The sequence below is a fragment of the Bos mutus genome, chromosome 21, assembly GCF_027580195.1.
Source record: "Bos mutus isolate GX-2022 chromosome 21, NWIPB_WYAK_1.1, whole genome shotgun sequence".
NCBI lineage: Eukaryota > Metazoa > Chordata > Mammalia > Artiodactyla > Bovidae > Bos > Bos mutus.
In genome coordinates this window covers 14253443-14269857 of record NC_091637.1, presented here as the reverse complement: position 1 = coordinate 14269857, position 16415 = coordinate 14253443, and the positions used below count along the sequence as shown (strand labels likewise).

Sequence of the window (16415 nt, the reverse complement as noted above, 5' to 3'; positions counted from 1 at the left end):
CGCCGAGTCAGGAAGATCCCCTGGAGAAGGAAATGGCAACCCACTGCAGTATTCTTGCCTGGGAAGTCCTATGGACAGAGGAGTCTGGCAGGCTACAATGTGTGGAATCACAAGAGTCAGACAATACTGAGTGACTAGACAAAAACAATAACCAGCCTGCAGACACCTGTGCAAAGGCAGACCCACCACGCACTGGCCTCACGGTGACCCGGGTGTGGCTCCCCCTGCTCCTTCCCAGCATTTTTTTCTTGGTGCCTGAAATGACCAAGGGGCAGGCAAGTGACTGGAGGGAGCTTAGCCAGGGTATTCACAGAGTCTCCTGGGGATGCCAGGCGTTTGCACAGCCCAGGACCCTGATTCCATCCCCATCCTTTTCAATACCTTTCTTTATCCACAGTTCTAGATTCATTGGCAATTTGATGCATTCTAAGTAAATGAGACAAACTGATGTTCTTCACTTGTATTCTGAGCATCCTTCTGAGAGCAGCCTTCGTCAAAAGGCTGAAACTGCAGCCATGTTTAAAATCAAAACACTAATTAGAACCAGATAGAAAGAGAAATAGATTTCTACACCTTTCCCTCTGCTACTGCTGCTAAGTCACTTCAGTCGTGTCTGACTCTGTGAGACCCCATAGACGGCAGCCCACCAGGCTCGCCTGTCCCTGGGATTCTCCAGGCAAGAACACTGGAGTGGGTTGCCATTTCCGTCTCCAATGCATGAAAGTGAAAAGTGAAAGTGAAGTTGCTCAGTCATGTCTGACTCTTAGCGACCCCAAGGACTGCAGTCTACCAGTCTCCTCTGCCCATGGGATTTTCCAGGCAAGAGTACTGGAGGGGGTGCCATTGCCTTCTCTACCTGGACCTAAAAGAATACCTTTGTTATACTAAGCCTACCCAGCGCCACTTTTCTTAAAAGTTAGGAATTTTTATTGCCCAAGACATGGGTTCAATCCCTGGGTGGGGAAGATCCCCTGGAGGAGGCCATGGCAACCCACTCCTGTATTCTTATCTGGAGAATCCCATGGACAGAGGAGCCTGGTGGGCTACAGTCCATAGGGTCGGAAAGAGCTGGACAAGACTGAAGTGACTTAGCACACATGTGTGCACGCACAAGCCATTTGTACCAGTCAGAGTAGGCTGAGTTATGCTGCAGTAACAAACACCCTCAAGATGTCAGTGACTTGGGAATACTAAAGACTTATTTCCTGCTTGTGTTATATACCCGAATCAGGTCAGCAAGAATATTTTGTTCATTATAGCTTCTTAGGCATCATCTTTGGGAGAACTGCACATGCTTCACAATCAAGCAGGAAAAAAAAGAACATAGGAGTCATGCACCGGCTTATATATATTGCCACATGGAAGTGACATGTGTCTCCTCACTCACATTTGACTGGCAAAACTCTGTGGTGATGGCCACGTGTAACACCACAGGAAGGGAGGTGAGATCCTCATTCTCAGAGGAGGAGACCCACGTGCAGATGTAGGGTAATGTTACCACACATGCTTTGCCAATCCACATAGAGAACTCCCCTTTAACGTCAGTAATTCTTGTTGTCATTATTCAGTCGCTCAGTCATATCCAACTCTTCATGACCCCATGGACTGCAGCACACCAGGCTTCCCTATCCCTCACCATCTCCCAGAGCTTGATCAAACTCATGTCCATCAAGTCGGTGATGCCATCCAACCATCTCATCCTCTGCCGCCCCCTTTTCCTCCTGCCTTCTGTCCTTCCCAGCATCAGGGTCTTTTCCAATGAGTCGGCTCTTTGTATCAGGTGACCAAAGTATTGGAGCTTCAACATCAGTCTTTCCAATGGATATTCAGGGTTGATTTCCTTTAGAATGGACTGGTTGGATCTCCTTGCAGTCCAAGGGACTCTCGAGTCTTCTTCAGCACCACAGTTCAAAAGCATCAATTCTTTAGTGCTCAGCCTTTATGGTCCAGCTCTCACATCTGTACGTGACTACTGGAGAAAACCACAGTTTTGACTATATGGACCTTTGTTGACAAAGTGGTGTCTCTGCTTTTAGTATGCAATCTAGGTTTGTCATAGCTTTTGTTTCGATAATGCTGAGTTGTGACAATTGCCAGGCCAGAGGGGGTGATAGTCAGCTTCAATGGCCAAGAGGCGTCTTAAAAATACTATTCATTGTTGAGATAGGTAGAGTAAGGAAGCGCCTCAGAAAAATGAAATTGGATCATTAGCAGAGATGTGGGTGGACCTAGAGTCTGTCATACAGAGTGAAATAAGTCAGAAAGAGAAAAATATCATATATTAATGTATATCCGTGAAATCTAGAAAACGGATACAGGTGAACCTATGTTCAGGGCAGGAATAGAGACATACCTGTAGAGAACATCCAGTGTGGACGTGGGGTGGGGGAAAGGGGAGGGTGGGACAGATTGAGAGACTAACATTGATATGTATACATATTATGTGTAAAACAGATATATAGTGGGAATCTGCTTTATAGCACAGGGAGCCCAGCTTGATGCTCTGTGATGACCTAGAGGGGTTGGCAGGGATAGAGGGGTGGGAGGAAGCGGATGTATGTATACATTTGGCTGATTCACTTCATTGTACAGCAGAAACTAACACATCATTGTAAAACAATTACATATATGTGCTAAGTCACTTCAGTCTGGTCTGACTTTTTGTGATCCCATGGACTGTAGCCCTCCAGGCTCCTCTGTCCATGGGATTCTCCAGGCAAGACTACTGGAGTGGGTTGCCATGCCCTCCTCCAGGGGATCTTCCCAACCCAGGGATCGACCCCAGGTCTCTTATGTCTGCTGCACTGACAGGCAGGTTCTTCACCACTAGCTCCATCTGGCAAGCCCACAAAGCAACTCTGCTTCAATTTTTACAAATTTGAAAAAGAAAAGATGTGTCTCAGGCTGGTGTCAAGCATTCACTGTCTCCGCAAGAGCTCCCAGAACCAGGCCGAAGCTCTGCTCATGAGGCTGGCCGGTCCTGAGGGCAGCCCGCTCCAAGGCTGAGTAGTTTCTTCTCAGCCTGTTATTTCTCCCCCTGCCACCGTCCACTGGATAATTGAAACAGAGGGGAAAAAAATCAATACTTCCCAGAATAGTCAGCCGTGATTTTCCTGGTTCTTCAGATCCCTGCCTTCTGCAGACCCGCCCCGCCCGCCCCTTCCAAAGCGGCCGGTGTGCGCTGATGCTGTCACAGGTGGGTCCTAGCCCTGTCTCAGGAACTGTGAGCACATACTGGCTTTCTGCCTGCAGACACAAGCCCGCAGGGAGCGAGTCGCCTCACTTTCACACAAACGCCCGCCTCCCCCAGGGCCGCCCCTCTCCCAGGAGTGCTTTCTCGCCGTATAGCAGTCACTAACTTCCTATCTAAAATATGACTGTCCACGTGCTTCTGATTTCCTTCTCCCAAACAGCTGCCAGGCTTTCTCTCCCCCTGCTGGCTCACATCTGGCAGCTTTATGGGGCCCAGAGACAGAGGGGGGAAATACTGTATTTCCCCTTTCCCGTCTTTTGTTTTCATTCAGTGCTTGGCAGCAGGTGAAGGAAAACAGTAAGGGATTGGTGCAAACAGTCTTGCTCAGCTCCAGGGTGGTGTGACTTCCTTTTCTCTTCTCCTGTTTGCATAAAGATGCTTTCAACATCACCCTGTTTTTCTACACTGTACTTAAAAAAAAAAAAATCTGTACCTTTTGTTGGAGTAGATGGGTTTGAAGACCAAGCATTTTCACACCCCTGATAGCAATGGAAACTGACACTGGTAAATTAGACTCCTACTTGTTAATAACCATCAGAAGGCATATAATTGTGCATTGCTGTTGTTTAGTCCCTAAGTTCTGTCAAACTCTTTGTGACCCTACGGACTATAGCCCACCAGGCTCCTCCAGCCATGAGATTTCTAGGCAAGAATACTGGAGAGGGTTGTCATTTCCTTCACCAGGGGATCTTCCCCACCCAAGGATCAAACCCACATCTCTTGCATTGGCAGATGGATTATTTACTACTGAGCCGCTAGGGAAGCCCTAATTGTGCATTAGTGCCATGCAAAATTTCTCCATATAGGAATTTACTTTAAAAATACTGTTTATATCCAGTGACTGAGCTACTAGGAAGCTCTTCTCAGAAGTGTTGATATTAATAAAAAGATTAAAAAATACCTCAGTATACAAGACTTAAGAAACTAGCTAAAAATTTATGTAATCCCTAAAATGGAATATTACGTAGCATTAATATAATGTGTGGTAATTTTGAGAGATCTTTACAATGCATTGTTAAATGAAAAAAAAATCTATACCTTAAAATTCCCATTGACATAAATATACCCCTAAAAGTTCAAGATTAAGTGCTCCAATACGTAAGAGCCTACTATGTGTCAGGAGATGCTGGTTCATTACCTCTCAGCCTGGTAACCACTGTCCTTGGCTATCTATCATCTTTATTCTGCAAATGATGAAACTAAGAGTCAGGGGGGGTGAGTAACTTTCCCAGCATCACATGCTAGTAAGTAGCAAGAGTGGGATTTAATATCACACGCTAGTAAGTAGAAATAGTGAGATTCAGCAAGCCCACTAGAGTGTGCGCTTTCTCCTCTCCAGCATGTACCTGCACAAAAGCGTCTGGTCCATTCAAGTGCCCTGGCTATTGCTGCTTGGTTGATGTCAAGGCCTCCAGGTTAGAGACCACCAGTGTTCCAAAAGCCAAGTTGCCACCCATCAGAAGAGCTGGTCATCTTACCCACTGCCCAGAGCAGAGGAATTATCCATTAAGAACCCTCTAGAGAGCCCGAAACAAAGGCCTTCCCGTCAAGAGGGAGAGAGCAGAGCCCTTGGCATCTGGATGCCTATGTTCTGGTCTTCAACTCTGTGGATGTAGGCAAGGCACTCAGCCTTTCCAGTTCCTTTTTTTTGTTGTTTTTTAATATAATTTTACTTATTTGTTTTTGGCTGTGCTGGATCTTCGTTGCTGCGCAGGCTTTTTCTCTATTTGCAGCTACTGGGGCTACTCTCCGTTTGCGGTGCATGGACTTCTCACTGCAGTGGCTCCTCTTGTTGCGAAACACGGGCTCTAGGGCAGGTGGGCTTCAGTGGTTGTGGTTCCCAGTCTCTGGAGTACAAGCTCAGTGGTTCTGGCACACAGGCTTCGTTGCTTCGTGGCACGTGGGAGCTTACCAGACCAGGGATCAAATTTGTCTCCACTGGCAGGCATATTCTTTACCATGGAGCCATCGAGGAAGCCCACACCCAGCCTTTCTAAGCTTTGATTTCTCCATCTGTATTATATAAGGACAATTAAAAAAAAAAGCTCTACCTCATAGGGTTGTGGGGAGGGTTGATTGGAACTCCACATAGCGCCCGGTGCAGAGTGAGCCCTCGGCAGATGACAGCTGGCATTTTCATCACTGATAACTGAAGAGTCTTCAGGAAGAGCACTTAGACATGGGGGAGTGCTCATCCCGTGACTGCGGTCATTTCTCTTCCCAAGCCCGTCCAGGCCTGCAGCCTCATTACTTCTTAGCTCATTTGCTGTATCCCAGATCGCTGAGATGAGTTTCCTTCTGTGCTCCAGGGGCGTGGGATCATCATCAGAGATATCTCTAAGCAGCTCACGTGGGAGCGCCCTGCTCTGCAAGGGAGACGTGGAAAGAGGGAAAAACATCTACCAAGGGGGCAACAGAAATGTGCATCTTCTTGACTCCAGCTGGAAAGTCAAACAAGTCATAGTACTAGAAGGCCACACCACTCGCATGGAGCCTCAAAGCATAGACACTGGCTACGGAGCTTTCAGTAGAGGACTGGCCCCCCAGACCACAGGCCATCATGGAAGTTTGAATTAACCCATCCCCATCAGCTTCCCTGGTGGCTCAGATGGTTAAGAATGTGCCTGCAATGCAGGAGATCCAGGTTTGATCCCTCAGTTGGGAAGATCCCCTGGAGAAGGGCATGGCTACCCACTCCAGTATTCTTGCTGGGAGAATTAGTCCATGAAGTCGCTAAGAGTCAGACATGACTGAGCAACTAATGCTCACACACACATACACACTAGCAGCTTAGGAAAAGAATCCTCACCATGAATATTAAGCTCACATCAATTAAGTGCTTAAGCACGCGCCAGACACTGTTCTGAGCACTTTGTGTCTGGTGTGGCTCATTTGATCTTCCAAACTCGATCAGGGTAAGTACGTCATAATAATCAGCATTCTATAGATCAGTTCTGCTGAGGCGTGGAGTTCAGATCGCTAGCCTGAGGTCGCACTGTGAGAAGTGGGCAGGGTTTCTTTCCAGGTGTCCTGGCTCTTGGTTTCCATTCTGCACCGCTCTATATGATCTGTGAACCAATTTAAGGCTGGGAGAGTGCGGTGTGGAAGGGGATCTCAGGGTAGCAGCTTTGTGGGGGCAGTGAGTGTGAACATACATAATAAAAATACACCCTTGAACGATTAATGTTTCTGTCTCCCTGTGCTTTTGTTAGCAGACCTTGGCAGCTCTGCCAAGTCAGTCAATGCCTGCCTAAATTCAGGGGGTGTCTGGCTTCTCACTGTTTTTGTTTAGACAGATACAAGCACAAAGTAGACAAGAAAATTAAGGAGGGAATGCGATCAGCCTTCAGCTTGGGGAAAACCAGAAGCACAGCTAGGAGGCCCCAGGCTGCTCTGCCCATTGTCCACTCTTCCCCACCCCTGGCCTGTCTGTACAGCTGATTGCAAGCCTCAGCCAAGTGCCCGGCCCTGCCTGCTGCTCTCCTGTTAACCGTGCTCTCTCTGGTTGTTGCAGGTAACCTGGACATCACCCCAGACGACCCCCGCTGGATCGGAGCCTGGTGGGGTGGCTTTCTGCTCTGCGGTGCCTTACTCTTCTTCTCTTCCGTCTTGATGTTCGGGTTCCCACAGTCTCTGCCCCCACACTCAGACCCCGCCCTGGAGAGCGAGCAGGCCATGCTCCCCGAAAGAGAATACGAGAGACCCAAACCCAGCAACGGGGTCCTGAGACACCCTCTGGAGCCAGACAGCAGCGCCTCTTGCTTCCAGCAGCTGAGAGGTAAGGACACCTCCTTCTTGAGGGACGCTCAGGACTGGATGCTGGGGGACTTGAAACAGAATCCCCTTGGTTTTACATGATCTGCCTTCCCTGGTCCTGTGCTTAACTGACCCCTGAGAAGTAAATGCACTTTATAAAGCAAAAACAAAGGGACTACCATTTATTGAAGGGGCAGCAGACGAGATCCTCCCAGCTGAGAACCCAGTGGCTAACATTGCACCTGGTGTAAGATAAATATAAGTGTCCGTAGAAGGAAGAAAGTGGGGAGGGAAGGAGGGAGCCGGATGTTTCATGCCCCACCCCGCCCCCCGCTTTGAACTCTTCCAGGCCACTTGCAAGCACATGAAAGCAGGAAAAGACTTTGAAGCTGGTTCTCTTTGCCTGATGCAGGCGTTCTTGAAAAGCCACATCCAGAGTGCATTTCCTTAGATTCTCTCTGGCCCTCCAGCCCCTCCATTAGAGATGAGAGCCGTGTTCCTCTGGAAGGAAATATTAACTCAAGTCTTGATAACGAAGTCCCACTTCAGAGAGTGGCAAAGTGCTCACCATCGTTTTTAGAGGGAAAAGAAGTGCATCTTTTTTTCACAAAAGAGACACAAACAGTGATGCAGAATGAAAATGAGGAGTCCCCCCCACACACCCCCTGGTGCTTTCTATATTTGGCTCAGCATCTTAGAGGTGAGGGTGATGATGGGCAGCCTCAAAGCTGCCCCCTCTCCCCACTTAAGAGAGATGTGCAGTGCTCCCTAATTCAAGGACCCCTTCTTGCTGGGTGTCCTGAAGAACGTTCTAGATTTGGGAAGCGGGCAGGAGCAAGGCTGCAGCATTCCTTCTCGGTGAGGCTGGGGTGGGAAAGAGGTAGACGGTGATTTCTTTGCAGGAACCAGGCATGTGGCCTGGCCCACCGTCAGCAGCTGCCACCTCGGGCTCACAGTGCTTGCTTTAGAGGTCTGATGAGTGCCTCTACTGGGCTCTAATGAGGGGCACTGTCTCTGGAGACGCTTGAAAACAGCAGTGAGAACCTCAGATGACCTTGAGCTCAGATCCCCGTCCCACCCTTCACCGGCCCTGTGGTTATTACCCTGTCCATGCTTCATCTCCACGAGCGTGGAGTTATAACACAGTTCCTGGGTGACAGCCTGATCTTGAGAATTCAGGCACTGCCTGTGGAGACTGTCTGTAAATACCACCTGGTAGCCAGGGAGGGATTCAAGGAACTTGTGCTAATTCCCAGAAGATGCTAATTTAACAACCTAATGTCCTGTTTCACTCCATGTTCTGTGATGGCTTCTACCAAAGTCGTAATGTGGAATTATCTGTAGACGATCTTAAAATACATCTCTCTAAGGATCAGAGTGCACTGTTAGATGAGAAAGTGAGTGTTGGTTGTTCATTCATGTCCAACACTTTGCAACCCTATGGACTGTGGCCTGCCAGGCTCCTCTGTCCATGGAATTCTCCAGGCGTGAATACTGGAGTGGGCTGCCATTTGCTTCTCCAGGGGATCTTCCTGACCTAGGGATAGAACCTGGATCTCTCTTGCATTGCAGGCAAATTCTTTACGTCTTGAGCCTAAGTTGTTTTTTTTTTTTTTAAGATGAGAAGGCCACCTGCTTTATATCTCCTGAGATTGCCTTGGCTTAGAGTCTTAGGAGTCTGTGCCTCATAAAATAAGACTCCCCAAACAGGTCCCCTTCAGGAGCCCCCAGGTGGCTGGAGGGTGATGCTTAACGCCCCTCTGATAGCACAGCTGGCCACAGCATCCCAGGGACCAGATTCACAGCAACAGCTGGGGCTGGCATGAGAATGGGCCTTGCAGATACTTGGACCTATCTGGTGGCAGCCTTTCCAGGTATTAGGTTGGCAGTACAGTTCCTTTGGGTTTTCCTGTAACATCTTAATGGCAAAACCTGAACTAACCTTTTGGCCAACCCAATATTTCCTTACCCCAGGATGGCTTGCTTTCCTGAGTCTCTCATGGTAAGACCTATACCTGTAATCTCTTGCCTTTCATCTCTGGGGATACACAGATTAAAAAAAAAAAAAATACAATTATGCCATCAAAGAACTCACTATCCAGGGTAGAGACAGTCCAGCAAGCCAGCAAGGTGGCCTAAGGTGGTGATGATGACAGCACCTGCATTATGGAAATACAACAGACGGGCAAGGAAGGCAGGGCTTGGGTCATCCCAGACAGAGCTGAGCCACATCTGGAGGATGTCACAGCTCCAGAACTCTCAGGCTCTGATCCAGTCTCTGGTTAGCCCATTTGTTAGTTCAGTCACCATTTTCTGAGACTCTGCCAAGCTCCAGGGACACAGCAGTGGGTGAAGAATCTGCCTTCAATGCTGGAGACCCAGGTTCAATCCCTAGATCAGGAAGATCCCCTGGAGAAGGAAATGGCAACCCACTCCAGTATTCTTGCCTGGAGAATCCCATGGACAGAGGAGCCTGGGGATTTCAGTCCATAGGGTCATAAGAGTCGGAAACGACTTAGCAACTAAATCACCAGCACCAGAGACACAGCAGTGAGCAAGTCTCTTACATGCTGGAGCTTATATGGTAGCAGGGGAGGCCTGCAGTGGGCAAAGCTGAAGCAGTGGCAAGGTGAGTGCTGGGTGTGCTGTGGCTGGCCTGGCAAGTACACAGATGGGTAGACAGGGCGGAGGCTCCTAGACCAGAGCCTCCATGGTTACAGCCCGTGTATATCTGGGCTCCCCTCTGATAATTAATGGTTTTTAATTTAGAATTAGTGATTCCCAGCAGCATCAGATCCATTCATGGACCTAAAGGATGTCCCAGCAGGAGAGGAAGGCAGTGCATCTAGAAAAATCCCCAGGAGCCAGAGTCCAGTGGAGTGAGCTGTTATGGGAATCAACAAATTTTGCACTTGCCAGCTCATGAAGAGGGGGCCATGGTGGTTTAGAGCCTTCACTTTTTCCACCCGAGACAAAGTGTTTCCGCCACATGGACATTTCCACCAAAAGCACCACATGAAGCTGCCAGGCACTCCCAAACTCTTCAATCTGATTTACAGCCTGGAAAGCCCAACTGGTCTGCATACAGTATGCAGCACGCTTATGAGTACGGATAGGCTGAGCATTGTCGCACATGTTAGAGAAATTAGCATTGCTCTATGGATCTATAGGTTGCAGTTTCTCATTTGTTTCATTTGAGCTTGCTGTTGTTCAGTCAGTAAGTTGTGTGTGACTCTTTGCGACTCCATGGACTGCAGTACTCCAGGCTTCCCTGTCCTTCACTATCTTCCAGAGTTTATTCAAACTCATGTCCGTTGAGTCAATGATGCCATCCAACCATCTCATCTTCTGTCATCCCCTTCTCCTCCTGCCCTCAATCTTTCCCAGCATCAGGGTCTTTTCCAATGAGTCAGCTTTTCACATCAGGTAGCCAAAGTATCGGAGCTTCAGCATCAGTTCTTCCAGTGAATATTCAGGGTTGATTTCCTTTAGGATTGACTGGTTTGATCTCCTTGCTGTCCAAGGGACTCTCAAGAGTCTTCTCCAGCACCACAGTTCAAGAGCATCAGTTCTTCGGCGCTCAGCCTTCTTTATAGTCCAGCTATCACATTCGTATATGACTACTACTAAAGGGTTCCTAGTCCAGCCATCAACCTATGTCTCCTACCAAGCTCTCTAGAAAGCAAAGGTGCCTGAGAAGAGCTGGCATAAGAATAGCCACACCATCCCCCTCCCCGCTGGGACTGAAACGCAGCCTCTTCTGCTCTGGTAGGGCCATAGGGCTCCTCAGATCAGATCAGTCGCTCAGTTGTGTCCGACTCTTTGCGACCTCATGAATCGCAGCACGCCAGGCCTCCCTGTGCATCACCAACTCCCGGAGTTCACTCAGACTCACGCCCATCGAGTCAGCGATGCCATCCAGCCATCTCATCCTCTGTCGTCCCCTTCTCCTCATGCCCCCAATCCCTCCCAGCATCAGAGTCTTTTCCAATGAGTCAACTCTTGGCATGAGGTGGCCAAAGTACTGGAGTTTCAGCTTTAGCATAATTCCTTCCAAAGAAATCCCAGGGCTGATCTCCTTCAGAATGGACTGGTTGGATCTCCTTGCAGTCCAAGGGACTCTCAAGAGTCTTCTCCAACACCACAGTTCAAAAGCATCAGTTCTTCGGTGCTCAGCCTTCTTCACAGTCCAACTCTCACATCCATACATGACCACTGGAAAAACCATAGCCTTGACTAGATGGACCTTTGTTGGCAAAGTAGTGTCTCTGCTTTTGAATATGCTATCTAGGTTGGTCATAACTTTCCTTCCAAGGAGTAAGCGTCTTTTAATTTCATGGCTGCAGTCACCATCTGTAGTGATTTTGGAGCCCCCAAAAATAAAGTCTGGCACTGTTTCCACTGTTTCCCCATCTATTTCCCATGAAGTGGTGGGACCAGATGCCATGATCTTTGTTTTCTGAATGTTGAGCTTTAAGCCAGCTTTTTCACTCTCCACTTTCATTTTGATCAAGAGGCTTTTGAGTTCCTCTTCACTTTCTGCCATAAGGGTGGTATCATCTGCATATCTGAGGTTATTGATATTTCTCCCAGCAATCTTGATTCCAGTTTGTGTTTCTTCCAGTCCAGCGTTTCTCATGATGTATTCTGCATATAAGTTAAATAAGCAGGGTGACAATATACAGCCTTGACGTACTCCTTTTCCTATTTGGAACCAGTCTGTTGTTCCATGTCCAGTTCTAACTGTTGCTTCCTGACCTGCATACAAATTTCTCAAGAGGCAGATCAGGTGGTCTGGTATTCCCATCTCTTTCAGAATTTTCCAGTTTATTGTGATCCACATAGTCAAAGGCTTTGGCATAGTCAATAAAGCAGAAATAGATGTTTTTCTGGAACTCTCTTGCTTTTTCCATGATCTAGCAGATGTTGGCAATTTGATCTCTGGTTCCTCTGCCTTTTCTAAAACCAGCTTGAACATCAGGAAGTTCACGGTTCACATATTGCTGAAGCCTGGCTTGGAGAATTTTGAGCATTACTTTACTAGCGTGTGAGATGAGTGCAATTGTGCGGTAGTTTGAGCATTCTTTGGCATTGCCTTTCTTTGGGATTGGAATGAAAACCAGGTCTAAATCCAGCTCAGCCACTTCCTAATCATGCAACCTTAGCCATGCCATTCAGCTCCCCTTGGTTTTGCCATGTGGTGTCTGGTGTAACTTTGTAGAAGCTGCATAAGGCCAATATTAGGACTTAGCTCTGTTTCTAGGTTAACAGCAGTGGTCTCAACCTTTTTGGAACTAGGTACAGGTTTCATCGAAGACACCAGTTTTCCATTCATTCAAGCACATTGCATTTATTGTGCACTTTACTTTTATTATTGTTACATCGACTCCACCTCAGGTCATCAGGCGTTAGATCCCGGGGGTCGTGGACCCTGGTAAGACACAGAGCTCCTGTTCGGTGACAGAGGACTTCAAACCTGTAATCCCTTTCTAGTGCTCTCTCCCCTCAAAGCAGGCTTTGAAGGTCTGTTTCTACAAAGTTGGCCACCGGTTGGGTTTTGTTATGAGAAGGTGAGAGATGGAAAGCTCAGAATCTTTTCCAGAACTGTGTAGAAAAGCAGTCACTTCTTCCCAGAAGCCCAGAAGTCCCTGTCTGGTGGTGACTGTCACATAACCAGTTCACAAAGCAGGCAGCTGGCGAACAAATGCTTGGGCTCCTAAAACTCTAGCACTCCCCCAGGTGGGAGCCTACATATCCAAGACACATTTTTGCCTCTCAACTGTGCCATCAAATAACTTTTCCTTCCTGGCTCTGAAAGTGAAAGTGAAGTCGCTCAGTCGTGTCCGACTCTTTGCGGCCCCATGACTGTAGCCCCCCAGCCCACCAGGCTCCTCCATCCATGGATTTCTCCAGGGAACAGTACTGGAGTGGGTTGCCATTTCCTTCTCCAGGGGATCTCCCTGACCCAGGGATCGAACCCGGGTCTCCCGCATTGTAGGCAAACGCTTTACCATCTGAGCCACCAGGGAAGGGAAGTTCCTGGCTCTAAGGCCCCTCATCTCTCATCTTGTTCTTCAGAACATTTTGCTGGGTCACCTTTCAGGAGCCCCCACATCCCTACCCTTGTGCTATGCCCACTCCTACCCCGTCCAGGCTTCCCTGTCCTTCACTATCTCCTGGAGCTTGCTCAAACTCATGTCCATTGAGTCGGGATGCCATCCAACCATCTCATCCTCTGTCATCCCCTTCTCCTCCCGCCCTCAATCTTTCCCAGCATCAGGATCTTTTCCAGTGAGTCAGCTCTTCCCATCAAGTGGCCAAAGGACTGGGCCTTCAGCTTCAGCATCAGTCCTTCCAATGGATATTCAGGACTGACTTCCTTTAGGATTGACTGGTTTGATTTCCTTGCAGTCCAAGGGACTCTCAAGAGTCTTATTCACCACCACAGTTCAAAAGCATCAATTCTTTGGCACTCAGCCTTCTCTATGGTCCAACTCTCACATCCATTCATGACTATTGGAAAAATCATATCTTTGACTAGACAGACCTTTGTCAGCAAAGTGATGTCTCTGCTTTTTAATATGCTATCTTGGTTTGTCATAGCTTTTCTTCCAAGGAGCAAGCTTAATTTCATGGCTGCAGTCATTATCCAGTGATTTTGGAGCCCAAGAAAATAGTCTGTCACTATTTCCATTGTTTCCCCATCTATTTGCCATGAAGTGATGGGACCTAATGCCATGACCCTGGTTTTTTGAACATTGAGTTGTTTGTTTGGTTTTTTTTTAATTTTATTTTATTTTTAAACTTTACATAATTGTATTAGTTTAAACCAACTTTTTCACTCTCCTCTTTCACCTTCATCAAGAAGCTCTTTAGTTCCTCTTCTCTTTCTTCCATTAGAATGGTGTCATCTGCGTATCTGAAGTTATTGATATTTCTCCCAGCAATCTTGATTCCAGCTTGAGCTTCATTCAGTCCAGTATTTCTCATGGTGTACTCTGCGTATAAGTTAAATAAGCAGGGTGACAATATACAGCCTTTATCCACTGCTTTCCCAATTTTGAACCAGTCTTGTGTTCTATGTCCAGTTCTAACTGTTGCTTCTTTCCCTGCATACAGGTTTCTTAGGAGACAGGTAAGGTGGTCTGGTATTCATTCCCATCTCCTTAAGAATTTTCCACAGTTTGTTGTAATCCACACAGTCAAAGGCTTTAGCATAGTCAATGAAGCAGAAGTAGATGTTTTTCTAGAATTCCATTGCTTTTCCTATGATCCAGCAGATGTTGGCAATTTCATCTCTGGTTCCTCTGCCTTTTCTAAATCCAGCTTGAACATCTGGAAGTTCTTGGTTCACATACTGTTGAATCCTAGCTTGAAGGATTTTGAGCATCACTTGGCTAGCATGTGCTGCTACTGCTGCTGCTGAGCTAGCATGTGAAATGAGCACAATTGTGCAGTAATTTGAACATTCTTTGGCATTGCCTTTCTTTGAGATTGGAATGAAAACTGGCCTTTTCCAGTCCTGTCAGCATTGCTGAGTTTTCCAAATTTGCTGGCATATTGAGTGCAGCACTTTCACAGCATCATCTTTTAGGATTTGAAATAGCTCAACTGGAATTCCATCACCTCCACTAGCTTTGTTCCTGGTAATGTTCCTAAGGCCCACTTGACTTCACACTCCAAGATGTCTGGCTCTAGGTGAGTGATCACACCATCGTGGTTATCCAGGTCATTAAGACCTCTTTGTACAGTTTTTCTATGTGCAGTTCTTCTTGCCACCTCTTCTTAATATCTTCTGCTTCTGCTAGGTCCATACCATTTCTGTTCTTTATTGAGCCCATCTTTGCATGAAATGTTCCCTTGGTATCTCTAATTTTTTGACGAGATCTCTAGTCTTTCCCATCCTATTGTTTGCCTCTTTTTCTTTGCCTTGTTCACTTAGGAAAGCTTTCTTATCTCTCTTTGCTATTCTTTGAAACTCTGCATTCAGATGGGTGTATCTTTTTCTCCTTTGCCTTTCACTTCTCATCTTTTCTTAGCAGTTTGCCTGACATGTATTAATAGGTGATAGGGGTTGAATGAATGAATGAGTAAATAAAGGAACACTTTCTTGCCAGTGTGCAAGCACGTACATGCTCACACACACACACACACAACAGCAGTTAGTGTTTGTTTTCCATACACTATCATTTAATCCTCCCAGCCCCATGAGAGTCCCTCCCAGCCCCAAGTGGTACACTGATACCATTTAACAGACAAGGAGATTAAACCTTACAGTTGGAAAGGAAAGGCTGTGGGAGCTGTGGGAGGGCCTCAGGGCCTATCTTCTCTTTAAAAAAATTTTTTATTGATCATTTATTTATTTACTTGGCTGCCTTGGGTATTAGTTGTGGCATGTGGGATCTTCTGTTGTGGCATGTAGACTCACTAATTGTGGTGTGCAGGCTTAGTTGATCCAACGGATGCAAGATCTTAGTTCCCCAACCAGGCATCGAACCTACATCCCCTGCATTGCAAGGAAGATTCTTAACCATTGGACCACCAGGGAAGTCCCGGTGCCCGACTTCTTGACCACAACATTGTGTTGCACCTTTGGACAATACACAGGCCCTCCGTTAAAGAAAAAGTGGCATCAGTGGGTCCTAAGTGACTTTTCAGCAGCGTGTACTAAAACTGTGGCTCAGTCGTGAAGTGAAAGTCGCTCAGTCGTGTCTGACTCTTTGCAGCTCCATGGATGTTACAGTCTGTGGAATTCTCCAGACCAGAATCCTGGAGTGGGTAGCCATTCCCTTCTCCAGGGGATCTTCCCAACCCAGGGATCGAACCCAAGTCTCTCACATTGCAGGCGGATTCTTTACCGTCTGAGCCACCAGGGAAGCCCATGTCTACTTGTTCCCTCTCCAAAAGAGAAACTACAGAGCCCGACTCTAGAGGACCTTCATTTTTAGGGGAATGAAATCTGCCTGGGTTGATACCTTCCCCAACCCTCGCCCCACTCATACCCCTAATGCCACCATCACCAGGTTCTGTTGACTTTAGCACCTAAATATCTCTCAGACATCCTGAATGTGGTCTCCCACACTCCAGTCTGTCCTGACCCCTCCAAGCTGTCATCCACCCTAGGATGTATTCACAATGCATCTAATCCTAATAGACAGAGGTGTGATAACTGACCTAGAGCCAGACATCCTATAATGTGAAGTCAAGTGGGCCTTAGAAAACATAACTACACACAAGGCTAGTGGAGGTGATGGAATTCCAGTTGAGCTATTTCAAATCCTGAAAGATGATGCTGTGAAAGTGCTGCACTCAATATGCCAGCAAGTTTGGAAAACTCAGCAGTGGCCACAGGACTGGAAAAGGTCAGTTTTTATTCCAATCCCAAAGAAAGGCAATGCCAAAGAAT

At 47.2% G+C, this 16415-nt stretch overlaps 1 protein-coding gene across 2 annotated transcripts in view; it reads left to right on the top strand.

Annotated features, from left to right (window-relative positions):
- Window positions 1–16415, top strand: part of SLCO3A1 (solute carrier organic anion transporter family member 3A1) — a 374545-nt gene that overhangs the window by 291439 nt on the left and 66691 nt on the right. For both annotated transcript variants that reach the window (XM_070358050.1, XM_070358049.1), the window contains exon 4: window positions 6768–7031. In XM_070358050.1, coding sequence (XP_070214151.1) covers window positions 6768–7031 — 264 coding nt within the window. The remainder of the gene's footprint in view (window positions 1–6767; window positions 7032–16415) is intronic.